General features: G+C 43.5%; 1 protein-coding gene across 1 annotated transcript; it reads right to left on the reverse strand.

Moving 5' to 3' along the window:
- Positions 1–365: 365 nt before the first annotated feature.
- On the reverse strand, positions 366–11,401 carry Ltv1 (LTV1 ribosome biogenesis factor). The gene is made up of 11 exons (XM_050122259.1): positions 11,241–11,401; positions 10,326–10,457; positions 8,860–9,033; positions 7,026–7,113; positions 4,476–4,614; positions 3,932–4,184; positions 2,758–2,885; positions 1,890–2,029; positions 1,397–1,449; positions 848–1,048; positions 366–755 (listed from the first exon to the last, which is right to left on the reverse strand). The coding sequence occupies exons 1-11, from the start codon at positions 11,241–11,243 to the stop codon at positions 648–650; spliced, it is 1,419 nt and encodes a 472-aa protein (XP_049978216.1). The 5' UTR covers positions 11,244–11,401; the 3' UTR covers positions 366–647.
- Positions 11,402–14,559: the final 3,158 nt, after the last annotated feature.

Raw genomic sequence — 14,559 nt, forward strand, 5'->3', positions numbered from 1 at the left:
AGTATTTCTGATCACTCCAGCTATGCTGGTCCTAAATCCCAGAGGGAAAGAGCCATCTGGTTCCAGGGCAGGAAATGCCAACCACAACTGCGGTGCTCATCGTCACAGTCCTTTTGAAAGGGTCGTTTTGTGGACACGGGAAAATCAGCTCTTACCCGTGGAATCTTCTCAGGAACAGTCTTCTCACCACTGAGAATAAACTCAGCATTTCAAAACTGAGCTTAACCAGACCCCTCCTCTACAGACGGCAAATTAAACCATGTAATTCCCGAGAAGGCGTGGAGAGGTTTCAAAGAAATATTTGAGAACATCTGCAAAGGACAACGTTGACAACCATACAAACAAATGAGCACACCGAGTCCGTGCACGTTATAAAGACATTCCCTTTAATTTATCCAAACATTTCACTTCCATGAAGTCATTTATCTCAGAGGGAATATAAGCTTATAATAGTAAACTCAAAACATCATATTTACAAGGTAGCTGACAAGAGAACCTCATTTGTATAACAATACAAATATTCTTTTCTCAGCTATTTGCATATAAAAATGACAGGGCCATGTTTACCTCCCTTAAGACCCTGGTTAATTACGGAGCAGAGTGAAGACCACTGAAAGAGGAAGACAACTCACACTGACTCTTCCCACCTACAGCTTCAGACCCTCAATGTTCTTCAGGTTCAGCAGCTCCTTCTCTTGCCTTCTTTTCTCCAGTTTGAATGCGAGTTTGTTAGCTTTCTTTTCAGTTCTTCGTTCCTGTACAAGAGGATCCCAGGTTACATTTGTACAGACGGACCCTGTTCCCCCCAGCAGCTCTTCGCAAGCCCCACATCAGAGGGCGCAGTTACCTTCCGTTCCTCTTTTATGGCCTGCTTTCTGGCTCTTTTATCTTCTTTGCTTTCATTTTTGGGCCGAGGCTGGGTTGACACCTTGGGGAGGTCACTGTTGTTGATCATCTGCATTCGTTCCAGCTGCTTCGCCGTCAGGCCCTTCTTAGGTAAGACATTGAGAGGTATGCCCGTTTTCGAAGACAGGTGGATCTGTCTGGGCTGAGCCGGAGAGAAAGCAGCACTAGTTATTCCCCATCCTACTCACAAGTGCTCACTAGCGGTGCACTGTTGGTGCTCTCCTACCAGCCACGCAGCCAGAAAGGGTTACTGTGAGAAAGGGCACTGAAGACCAACCTCTATTTGCAAGTGTGTATGTGTTTGAGTGTGGCCCATATGTATGGCGGCCTTCAGGGGCCAGAAGAGGCATCAGATCCTTTGGAGCTGGAGTTCCCACCTGATGTGTCTGCTATGAACCCAGCTGGGTCCTCTGAAGGAGCAGGTAGTGATCTCAACTGTTGTGCTACCATTCCAGCCCTGAAAATGGTACACTAACAATGTCAGCCTTACCTTTGGTTCATATTTGATGAGCTGTGGATGGTTGTACAAATTGGAGTATAAACCTGGAAAAAGATCACGTGACACCTAAGCACACTGTAAGTTCACCCAGTTCACACTACGTTCCTAGTCTCGGTGTTTTTATAATGCAAAATCACACTAGAGCCTCTCTGAAAACCATTCTGAAATTATTTACAACTCAATAGCAGAACAGTCATATTCTTTTTTTCCCATTTTATTTATTTATTTATTATTAAAAATTTCCACCTCCTCCCCGCCTCCCACTTCCCTCCCCCCTCCCCCCACTCCTCTCCCCCTCCGTCTCCAGTCCAAACAGCAGTCAGGGTTCCCTGCCCTGTGGGAAGTCCAAAGCAGTCATATTCTTTTTAAGGCATTTTCACAAATTCCCTAAAAGTTTAACTTCTACTAAATTCTATCTGTTTCCCACATTCACACTGAATGGTTTTCATACCTTTGGCAGCTGGCGGGGCAATAAGATACTTACTGCAAATGGACTCACAATCCCACTTCTCTTTCTTTTCCTGAACAACTACGGTGATCATCTCTTCATTTTCAGACTCATCGAGCTCATTCGTTGGCAGATCTTGATCCTCAAAAGGCTCAAGAGTATTCAATTTTACACAACTTTTTTTTGTGCATTTTATAAAATGAAAACAGGATAAAGAAAACATTAAATTGCATGTCACTCAAAGAGCTCCAGAGACAAGAGCCATTTTAAATCCTATTCCTGTGCCTGCCAAGCTCCTGGAACATTCCCGCTCTACCCTTCCAGAGGCTTTGCACACTCGCTCTGCTGATAGGCACATCAAATCTAGCTGCATCTGCAGAAGGTTCTACATTACACAAGATGGCAGATTCCCTAAGATGAGCACCAGCTGCTCATCTATCTCTCCCAAGTATGCACAGAATTCACTTAAAGCCTATGGCCCCTTTCATGCTGTGGGAACTGCATGCTGCAGTGTTTCATGGAACAAGACCTGTGAGCAGATTTTAATACATCATCAGCTTCTCTGAGATAAGAGGCACTTTGATATAGACGCTGACTGAGCAAATACTTCACTTGTGAGCTCTGCTAATCAGCCGAGGTCAAGCTTATCTATTAGCCAGAACTACTCACTTTTCAGAACACCCACCACTTCAGAAACAAGAAACTAGGCACTTCTAAGTTATAAAGATTCTTCAGCCTGAGGCCAGAAGCAGCTTTTATTTCCCAACTCCAATGTTTCTTTGTACTTTATTTCCCGCCTTAACCTTAGCTACTGCACCACCATCAAGTCAATCAGTGATAGACTTTGACTCCCCCATCAGTCATCTGAAGGTAGGAAAAGATTGTAATTAAAGAGCTGCCATACTTCTCCGCCTTCTCCTTAAAGTAGTCATTCAAAACTTCCTGCAGCCGATTGCTGTCCACTTGAATGGAACCTTCCAGTTCTGCGTTATCCAGAGCTCCAATTTCATCATCATCATATTGTTCATAAAACTTGAATACAAACAACAAAAAAGGTGTCATGAAAAAATATGTCATGAATTAAATGAACTCTTTATGTATTTCTATTAACCTTACAGTATTTCAACAGTACTAAAAGCTTACAACTATCACTACTGTGTCAGCAGAGAGAAAAATAAAATAATAAAAAGCTTTTAACTCAGATAGGAAAATAAAATGCTATGCATAGATCTTTGTTTTAGAACACTTCAGCGAAAATTGCATCTCTCTCAGTGATGCAGACGCTGTGAGGGAATCTACTGTGTAAACTCCATTCTTGCTCAGATGCTGTGAGCACTGTTGTGCTCTATCTGATAAGCAAAGATGTTGTTACTTAACAGTGGATTTCTCTTGACAGGCAAGAGGGAAACACTTCTGTGGTATTGTAGCAAAACTGTGTATTCCATGCACTGAAAGCATTTCTTCACTTGCTGACTACTAAGTAAAAAGCTTCAAGTTCTACTACATGCCAGACACTACTACTTTAGGGCTTGGATGTACACTTGAGACTCTTTGTCCATGGAGAAATCCTATCCTAACCTGACACAAACTTGTGGATAATATACACAGATCAGTACATTAGAGATGGCGTCAGAAGGGAAAGAGCATGGGATAGAATGGGTGAAGAGACTCTGTGTAGGTGGTCCACAGTACTGTAAACCAGGAGTTGGCCTGTCCCAGGAGTCAAATCTGGTATACGTCACACTCTACTTTTTTGTTTTTACTGTTAGTTATATCTGAAGAACTAAAATAATTGAATTTTGTTGATGTTAAGCCAGCCAACTCTTAGCAAAACAGCAAAAGTTTGCAGAATATGGTGAGATGCAAAATCAGAACTTCAAATATCAGAATGAGATGTCAGATGTTCTATCAGTCAACCCTTGGGACCTACACAGCTCTTTCCAGAATCCTGACCAGAGTGCAGCTCTGATCAATCTTAATGCAACAGGCGGTTTCTAATCCTGAAAGGTTTACTCTGGTTCCAATCTCTCTTTTTGCAGGGGAAGACAGAACTCAGTGACATTTCCCAGGGCCCGCACCTTCTCAAACCTCTCGTCATGCAGAGTCAGCTGCTCATTTCTCCTCATGACCGAGGAGGTCATAGAATACTCCGTGAAACGGCTTTTGGTTTCCTCTTCCCAAAACAGGTGGTTTCTGATGGCTTCTCGAGGTGACCCGGGGGCAGATCTGTCTCCTCCATCTGACGGCAGGCCTGCAGAGCTACAGTCATCTCCGCTCCCTTCCTCATCGTCCATGTCTTCCCATTCATGGTCATCCGCACTCTCAGATTCCCTACAGTTAACAGGCCATAAATCACCCGTCCTAACAACTGGAAAACCATCAGAGCACAGCAACCTCACACAAACCCAGAAGCTCCTTCTGCAGGGCTCAGAGGAAGCAGCCCTTGAGGTGGTATTATCTGGCACAGTAGGAAAGCAACCAGTCATCAGGAATTTGGGTTTTAGCTCCACTTAGATAGTATGTCTCAAATTTAACTATTTCCCACTCTAATACAGATATCTTAGATCATGTTCTCAAAACTAGACCATGGTTATCCTCCCACTACAAAACCACCACACATACGGCAGATCCATTCCTTCTTCTCCTGTCGGCTTATTTGCCTTAAGAATAAAGTCATCTTCAAGGAGGTTATCTGGATCATCAAAGTCAAAATCATCATCAAGAGCAGCAACAATGTCAGGATCCAAATCCAGGCGAGGTCCTAAAAGGAAAAGAAAACTGAGCAAAACCCCTATCTTTACCCCTAGCATTCAGGAGTTCAAGGTCTACCTCAGCTTCTCGGTGAGTCTGACCCCAGCCTGGACTACAATAGGCCACTGCTGCAAAGTAAACAAAACAGGAATCTCAGGTCCCTTGCACCTCCACCCCCCCCCCCCGCACTAAGAAAGCATGGTACATATTTATTTTATACTATCTGATCTATTTATACACTTCAGATGAAAGACTAAAAAACTTTAAGTACGTTTAGGTAGACAGAATGAAAACATCCATTCTTCAATATCCACTAGTAAAAGCATTTCCATTACCAATCTTTTTTATTAAACTCTAGCAAAACTCCTAAATTTTCACCTGCAGAATAAATCCAGGTTTCAAATTCATTTATTAAAAAAAAAAAAACAAGTATTTGGTGACTTTTATACTTTCATAAATTTGAACCACAAAATTTTAATAAATCCCAGCTGGTTTCTTCAGCTATATAATTTTACTTAATAACATGAACCTATCTTTGACAAGGTCTGCTTTGCTAACAGGGCTTGCTATGCTGCCCCTCCCTGTTCTCCAGTTCCATTTTTTATTCATCCTTTCACGCCCCTCTGGTATGCTAAACTGTATACACTTCCTGGTGTTTACATTTGCTCGGCTTTGTAGAGTCAGTTTCCTGTCTGGCCTGGCATATCTTTTCTGCCCAGCCTTCTCTCCTCCCTCCTTCCACCTGCCTTCTACTTAAGAAAGCAAATGATGACACTGTTCACAGGACCCTTCTGAATAAACAACCACAAAAGCAACAAATCAACTTTGCTATTCTCTTGAAAGCTTTGCCAAGCTTCTCAATGGTGCTCCTTGCATTTACTCTTCTATGCCCCAAAGGTAATACCCCATTTAGTATCTTTTCTACAGACAGAAATTCTCTCCGGTTATGTTTTATTTCGGTTTAACTTAAGACTATTATTATACAACAACCACTTTGGAAGATTAAGTCAGTGAAAGAATGTCCTAAGGCAAGTACTGGTTAACGTAGGAAAAAATACTAACTACTATCTCTGTGGACCTTTGTTTTGGCCTACTATAGCAGTGGTACTGCAAATTTTCTTTAAAAGTTACTTCTTCAATTTATTTTGGGTGAATCTTCCAATAGATTTCTTCCAAATACTCATTTGGTACTGTTCAAAAATTTAAGGAATAATGATCATCCCTGTCATCTCATAAGAGAGTACATGAACATTAAACCTCCCTTACAAGGTTCCCACACTTTTTTTCAAATGGTATCTATAAAGACATAAGAACTTGTTGCATCATACAAAATGCTGCTGGCCATACTCCCTCTTCATGTTCTATTATCCAAATTCTACATTAATCTCGATTGTTTATAAACTCTTTACTGTGGATGGAAAAATCCTATACCTTTATATTTCTTTTTGCAAAACACAAATGTACTCAAATGAAAACTTAAAAAAGTTAAATTCTTTCCTTTTGGCTGTAAGTCTCGGCCTTTAGTGGCTGAGCCACAATGAACCACAAGCACAATGACCAGCACAGCAAGCTATAACCAAGGATGCAGTAGTGGTACTTGTATTTTGGGGGTAACCAATAGCCACCCAATTAGACTTAAGACCCACTTTAAAAGGAGACCAACAGCTCATGTCTGGTATTGTAACTATGACTGCTGAGGTCACAGACTCTAGAACCTACTACTGCCACGTTCCTCAACCAGTGTAATTCCCAACTGCACTGTAAACACCCATTCTTATATCCACAGATACATGCAGCTCCCACCCCTCATCAATGAAGCCTCATTGCAGGAGACGAGAGACCAACAGAAAGCCATAGCTGGTCAAAATGGAGACAAGTGACTGTGGGGTGGCCGGACCCAACTGGGAGATCAGCCACGCAATCCCTCACCCAAGGCTCAAGAAAGGAAGTGGAACAACTTTAAGAGCCACAGGTCTAAGATGTCTGCTCCAAGACAAGTATCTTCTATACGATAGGAGTTGCACGCAGGGAATCTTAGCCATATTGCCACCCAAACAAGACCTCAACAAGACAAAGAGAACACCAGTCAACATTCCAATGCAGATAGGTGGACAGAGGAAATTCATGAGACCCCCCCCCCCCCCATCCCTAGCTACCAAGAGAAGAGAACTGGTCTTCTCCAGGGACAACCTTCAATAGGTTACCCAATCCTAAACAGTCACTCCTAAACACACACATGACAAGATGGACTCAGAAGGCTATAGTTGCACAGACACAGAATTAAAGCAGTCATGAAGCTTAGAGAGTGGAATGGGGGGTGCAGGGGAAAGTGTGCGGGGTGGGGGGAGCTATGTAAATACGGTACTCATGTATGAAGTTTTCCAATAACAAGATAAATGTTTTTAAAAAAGTTAAACTCACCTGAAACTGGAGCTGCTTTGTTTAACAATCCGACATCTTCCTCAAACTCAGATGCAAACACTGATGAAGGCAACTTAATTCCAGTGCTCTTAAAAAAGAAATTACACAGCTGTGAGGCTTCCTAAGAAAACACTGCTCAGCCACTGTACTGGGCTGAAAAGCATCCTTCCCAAATTCACAGCCACTCAGTCTCGGGCTGTGACCACACCTGAAATAAGATTTCTGTGGTTTATTCCCTAGGAAACAATGCAACTTGCTCATTACTCTGAAACATTACGGTTGAGACCCTAGGGACCTTAACAGTTGATCAGCAATCGGTCCTCATGGTCCTCATGAATGGATCCGGTCATTCATGTGGTGACTAAGGAGTAACAGGCTGAGAGTGGTCTGCTCTGAAGGTCAGTGGGCTAGGTCTCTCACACAGTGTCTGCTGTCAGCAAGAAGGCCACAACCGTCTATCTTCCCTTGGTCTTGAACATGAGTTCAGTGGTCGGCTTGCCCTCACATAAAGGGGTGACTGGGATGTGGAGAAGAGGGCAGACTGGAGTGGGGCACCCACAGGTCAAAGAACTCCGAAGACAGACTACTGGCGAGCTTAGAAGAGTGAGATGAGTGACGCATAGACCAGAATTGGCCTTGAACTCCGAGATCCCTCCCTCTGGTTCCTGAGTACTAAGATTATTAAAGGGGTGTGCCACTGCACCCCGCCTAATTTAACCTCCCTTCTCTCCAACTGTGACTTTCCTGCACTTTTATAATAGGTCCTGATTTTTCAAGGCTCAATAAGATCCAGGCCAACTCGAGGCTTGCTCAAGACCTATTTGAGGCCTACTCAAGGTATCTAAATGTCTGTTACTTGGCAAGAGACCACAAGAATCAAGCCTAGCTCCTATGATATAATAATTCAATTCAATTTAGTGAGCATGAATAAGCCTGTCACTATGATCCAAAACACCAGTGTTAAGTCTTCTCCTGGTTGACATGTTCTTCCTGGGTAGTACTACACTCAATGATTTGAAATATTTGGGGGAAAAAAAGCTAAAACAAACAACCTGAGACAAAAACATGCCATTTTGGGGAGTTTCTCACAGATTTCATAATTTCTGTAGACTACTGTGTTTAGAAATGATACTAGAACCTGGCTCAGGATGACACAGGATAAACACATGAACAGCTCTTACCACTGACACAGACTACATATCTACTTAAAGCAAGGACTCATTATATAGCCTTGCTGGCTAGGAGCCCAGTGTGTAGACCAGACTGGCCCTCAAGAACCTCTTGCCTCTCACTTCTGGATGCTGGGACTGCAGGCATGCGGCACCACACTAACCATTTGTTATTTTTAAAACAAGTCTGAATTGGGCTTTTCTGTTACTATGAACAGAGTATTCAATATCTTGTCCTAATCAACAACAATAAAATTATTTAAAAGAAAAATATAGTTAAAACAACTAATAAATTTCTTAGTCTTTTTAAAGGTTACAGTGATTCCTCTTAAATTTTTGGGACTGAAGAGGGATTTACTAAATTTACCTACACGTTTGTTCCAAGTCTTAAAAAAGTAGTCACAGAATCAAATAAATGACAGTTCCAATACTGGTCACTTTCCTTTTTACGGAGGTTATGTTTAAAAGTTGTAGTAACTCCCAACTCCGTTGCCATGTGACAATCAACTAAGATCAAGCATTCTGCTCCTAGGCTGTACTCAATCCTGACACACTCAAAGTTAAAGCGCTTTAAACCCCATGTTTACAAAGCAAAGTCAGTGGCACCTAAGCCATTTCTTTCTAGGCTGCCATGTACTATTCTGCAATATGGAATCTCTACATACTGAACATGCTGGGGTTTCTTCTCTCTCATTACTGTTGTACAGTCTGAAGGATGTGGTGCTGGGAATAAGCTCTGCGGGCCCAGTTGGCTCCTTCAGGTGTTGCAGGTAGTCATAGTCATCATCGAAGAAGACTCCATACTTCCTCTGCTCTGCTCGCCTTTCTTCATCGTTTACCTTGGATAACAAGAGGGAATTAGCTTTCCTGTCAGGAACCCAGGCAGAATCCTTACAAAGAACAGACTTCCAGGAGGGAAACAGCGCACAAACACTGGCTGGCAGGAAATCACACAATTCTTTTTTTTTCCTTTTATTTTTTTGATTTTTCAAAACAGGGTTTCTCTGCAAAACAGACCTGGCTGTCCTGGAACTTGATCTGTAGACCAGGCTGGCCTCCAACTCACTGAGATTAGCCTGCCTCTGCCTCCTAAGTGCTAGGATTAAAGGCGCGTGTCACACCACTGCCCAGCTCACACAACTAATTCTTGACAAATACCAAACCTACACAGCATCCAAACCAAAGTGCTACATCAAATTCAAAAAACGGACTGAAAACAAGTCGGGCAGAGGCAGATCATTTGACCGCACGAGTGCAAGAGAAGGCTGAACACTACAGCACGACCTGGCTCAAAGGATGAAGTAAAACACGGGTCCCCAGGCAAGGCGAGAATGAAAACAGTTCCTTCAACTAGACATTGTGTAAATTCCAGGTGAGAAATATATGTGACACACCCTCAAAAATGAATGTTTCGACGACATGTGTACATATGCCTGGTACACTCAGAGGACAGAAGAAAGCTCCTGGAAGGGTTGTTGAAGATGGCTCTGAGTCTTCATGTGGGTGCTGGGATCTGAACCTGGGTCCTCTGCAAGAGCAGTGCGTGCACTTAAGCACTGGACCATGTCTCCAGCATCCTTCAATATTTTTACATTATCCATCTTCAACAAGAGTACGCTAGCATAAGCCATCCTTTTCAAGGCTTCCCTTGGACTTCCAAAGCTAATTCGTGAGCTCAGATGTTTTGTACTTCAAGAGATGAGAGCGACCCGGAAGCAAAAATGCAAACTGAAGACTATTGAAACACGGCAGAATCCCAAGAGAAAGCCGAGACTGAACATATGGTCCTACCCTAAATAATACGGCACAGCACTGTAGGCTGTGGTCTATTGAACTTTACTAATAGTCTTTGAGATGTCTTTATTTAATAATCTCAAAGATGTTTTATCCTCTTAATCAAAATAAATACACGATTTCAAACATCAGCACACAGAATGGAAACTGAGCCACAGTTCATTTCTTGGAGGACCAAATTCTGAGAATGCCAGCTGATTATTAAAACCTCATAGGGACTGAGGTTATAGTTGGGGTAGAGTGCTTGCTGGGCATGCATATAGCCCTTGGGTTCCATCATCAAGACTACAAAACTACCATTCACCTAAACACTTAGTGGCTACAGGGCCAGACCTACCTTCTGGGTGGGCAACAGGACCCTCTGGGGCGCAGTCTCATCTGCTGCTAAAGGATCTCGCTGGCTCCTGTGGACCAAGTGGAAAGAGACAGCTTTCTTCTTCTCTATAAAGGGCTTCTTCTTTCTGTGAGGCTGCAATAAAATCAGGAAAGGACATGAAACAGAATCCCCACCCAGAGAACGACCCCACAACCACAGTTTCCTGCAGTAAGAATGTAGAGAGTGAACAGATTTCCTAAGTCTGCATATCTAAGGCAACAGTCTCGGTGTTCTGAGGAAACCATACTTAACCTTCTCTAGCCAACACTGGTTGAGCACCTACTCTGTTAGACACCTGGGGTTATGGGAGTGGGACAGTCGGAAACTCTCCGTTCTTAGCAAGTACATCAACAAGGTAATGACCTTAGTGAGGAAAAAACAAGCCTGGTGAAGTGCAAACGCCTTAAGTCCTTTATAATAGGTGCTCAGGGAAGGTCCCCGAAAAGTTGAACCAACAAGACAAGGGGCGTGCCATAAGAAAATGTACAGGAGACAGACATTTCATCTACTAACTAGGAAATAAAACCAGGGCACAGACAAGTAATGTTTAAACTCTTTACTCCTCGATACATTCTGATTTACTTTTTAACACTGTCTTCATACCCAGGGGCCAACCAAGTGACCTACGAGAAACCCGGAAGCAGGGGGCGGAGCTTCTGTAAGTAACTCACAGAGACTGAGTTCAACTAAGCCGTCAGAATTGTAAACTCCCGGGGTTTTGCCAAAAGGGAGGGCATCTCGTCTCCTTTAAAAAGTGCACCCAGGGTGACGAAGGTGACCGGTCTCGGGACACCGAGCCGTACCGCCGCACTGCAAACACGGACGTAACCGGAAGCCGCCGGCCGGCTCCCGCCGGGATCCCCGCGGCTTTCTCACCATGACTGAGCAGGGACTCCTTCTCCGGAACCGCGAAAGCCGATCCGCCGCTCACCGGTGTCTCCCGGCCGCGCCACACGTGGGTACACAGGTCCGGGACAGCGCGTCACATCAATGGCGTGGCCGTGGGCCAATCGCCGAGGAGCTGCTGGCCGGCAGCCGGAAGTTGCGTAGCCCGCGTCGGCCTCAACGATGGCGGGAGCTTCCGGGAGGCGGAGCTAGCTGGACTCCCAGAGTGGGCGGGGCTTCCCTGGCTGGAGTTTTGCTCGAGTTCTGGTGGTGGGAGTAGCTCACCTAATCTGAATGCTACCTGAGGGCGGACTTCCGGCCCGAATACTGGGAGGGTGAATATAATGTCATCACTGAAGATATTCCTTACCTATTACCAGCTGAGAACAAAACAAAACCAACTCTACAGGTTCATGGAAGGAAAGTGGCCGCTTCCCCGGCTTCTTCTTTTTGGTAATATGCCACAGTTTTTATTGCGAAGTGGCCACTTTTGTGAGGGTAGGGAGTTTGATCTCCAAACAATGTTCCATTTAAGGCTCTTTTATATAGAAATTGCCGTCATGATTGATACTCAAAATATCTGTAGTGTTTCAAGACTCATACGGTAAACATAAAACTCCTACATTTATTCAGTAGTATATACTCAATGGGAAGCCAAAGACATCAACACAGCTATATCTTTGAAGAAAATATGCAGGTAAGAGGAATGAACACTGAGGTATTAGGATAAATCAATGACAGGTAATGGAACCTAATTGTCATACTTTGTAAGGGATTAAACTTTCTTTTTTTCTTAATAAAGTGCTTCCTTTAATCCCAGCACTCAGGAGACAGAGGCAGGTGGATCTCTGGGAGTTCGAGACCAGCCTGGTCTACAAGAGCTAGTTCCAGGACAGGCTCTAAAACTACAGCAAAACCCTGTCTCGAAAAACAAAAAAAAGAAAAAAAATGCTTTTAACACATAGTATTAAATCTGTGCTTCCATGTCACAAAAACAGGCTGGCCAAGGCAGGTGAGGGGTTCAAATGCTCCAGCGCCTCGGGGACCTGTAGTCAAGTGCAACTATAAATAATATGACAAAAGGTTCGCCATATGGCCAGTGGATAATACTTTCAAAGCATGCAATTAGTTTACCCTCTGTAGTACTTTAAGATGTTCATATTGACATCACATCCATTGTAGTGCTCACTGCTAGGAAGGCATGTGAAAGACCTGGATAAATCCAGAACCCCCCCCCCCCAGTAGGAAGAAAATAGCCAAAAATTTAAGCAGGAAGAGAAGAATCAGAAATCCAGGATTTAGCCAGTTCAGTGACTGTGTTTCAGGAACTAGCTGAAGATTAAAGTTAGATTGTAATCTTGAGAATAATCTGGAGAAACAGGGAGTTTCCCCCTTGTGATTACCATTGGTGTTTTTGGAATACTGTGTTTTCGGAACTATCTGATTATGACCTTGAGTGATCTTGAGAGGCAGGGAGTTGCCCCCTTGTGATTTTCTGTGACACCCTCCCTGCCCCTTTTGGCTGTGGTTTCTTCCTATAAAAACCCCTTCTTCAGGTCACTCGGAGTCGAACTCTTCCCCTGCGTGGGTTATGAGTCTCATCTCATCATTAAAGCCTCGTGTGACTGCAGCAAGGACAGTCTCTCCTGAGTTACTGGGGGCGGGGGGGGGGGGAGAGTTGTGTTTTCCCAAGACTTGATGAGAGTCTCCCCAGCACTGGGGGTCTTTCACATGGAACCAGTTGTTTTGGCTAAAATAAGGACAATATATGGGGAAGGCATTCCTTGGGTTCTACATCAAAGTAACCCTGTGAAATAAGAAGACTGTCAGTTATTCCCTGGCATCTTGGACTAGGGGTATAGGTTGCCTAGCAACGTGCCACCAGGCCCAGCTCTAATAAACAGAATCAGAAATCATCAGGGTGTAATTTGCACCTTTTGATGAACTACCTCCAACCCTACCTTTAACACAGTCCCTAAGACTATTGGTTTTAGGGGCATATGACTTAATAAAATACATTCCAAAGCTCTGATGGTTGAGTATTTTCTAAGATAAAAATTGATAACCCCAAGGTGGTTCTGAGGCATTGTCTGATGTAGCCCAGCCTCCAGTCGTTAAGAATGACCTTGAACTCCTAAGTTTCATGCTACCTCCACCACACCGAAGCTGGGCTTACACTGGTTTTGTTCTGAGGACTGAACCCATCCAGGGCTTCCTGCAAGCTAGGTGAGTTCCCTACCAGGGGATGTATGATGACGTTTCCATCCCCCAAGTTGTTGCTCACATACCTTATGGTGGCTTAAGCAAATAGGTTTATAAGTATAATTTCTTAGGAAGATTTCCATCAGGTGCTAGAGAAAAAAGTGATGAAATAATTCAAAGTTCAAACAGTCAACGTTTTCTCAAATTTGTGTTTTCTTTCTGGTGTCTTTTTCAATGTCTCGGCTCTGATGGAATGCCTCTATAATTATGGGCAAAATATTTTCATCCTAAATGCTTGTGGGCCATGCTCCTTTCCTACAAGAACAATAACAGAAATGGTTTAGGTTAGGACCGCAACATTTATCAAGAGAAAAATAGATACTTCATTTAACATACTGTTAAGCTAGATACCCATCATTATTTATTTGAAAACAAGATTCGTAAGGGAACCATGTGTTTCATTTCAGTCTGCCTTATTTACTACTTTATCTGCTTCTTGGTACATGCAGCCAATAAACATTTGTTTATATGAATTAATGGCCTGCTATTTTACCTGCATTAACTATTTCTCATACTATGGCAACGAAGGAAAGGTGCAGTTATGGTCATTTCACAGCAAACTATAGTTCCCAGAAGAAAAGGCTACGCTCATGTGGAAGATTCCACAAAGCTGGGCGGCTAATTAGAATTTTCTGATTGTGGACAGTTGGAATATTGCAGACGCAGACCCAGATTAGCTTGGCCTATCTTCGGTCTCCTTAGTAGCCACTCACTGTCTTTTCTGTGTCCCACCTGGTAACCCTTTGACTATTCGGTGAAAGGTTTGGCATGTGTTCTGATGGACCACTGTTTCCACCAACCCCAAAGCTAAGCCTTCAGCTAGCATCAGCAACCACAACAGAGTTTTCTCCGAGCTACTGAAATCTGTCTGCCTGTGCTGCCAAGCAAAGTATTTGGCAAATGCATTGATTTATGTTGTTTGTTTGTTTTTTCAACACAGGGTTTCTTTGTCTATCCCTACTTGTCCTGGAACTTGTTCAGTAGACCAGGCTGGCCTTGAATTCACAGCGCCCCACCTGCCTCTGCCTCCTGAGTGTTAGGATTAAAG

This window comes from Alexandromys fortis, unplaced genomic scaffold (assembly GCF_014885135.2).
Source record: "Alexandromys fortis isolate MF-2015 unplaced genomic scaffold, M_Fortis_MF-2015_v1.1 scaffold_215, whole genome shotgun sequence".
Lineage (NCBI taxonomy): Eukaryota > Metazoa > Chordata > Mammalia > Rodentia > Cricetidae > Alexandromys > Alexandromys fortis.

Coding starts and splice junctions, on each gene's coding strand:
- Ltv1 (XM_050122259.1), bottom strand. Junction 2,886..3,931: donor ATGACGAGAGGTTTGAGAAG/GTGCGGGCCCTG, acceptor TTTGTATTCAAG/TTTTATGAACAATATGATGA. Junction 756..847: donor CCATAAAAGAGGAACGGAAG/GTAACTGCGCCC, acceptor CCTCTTGTACAG/GAACGAAGAACTGAAAAGAA.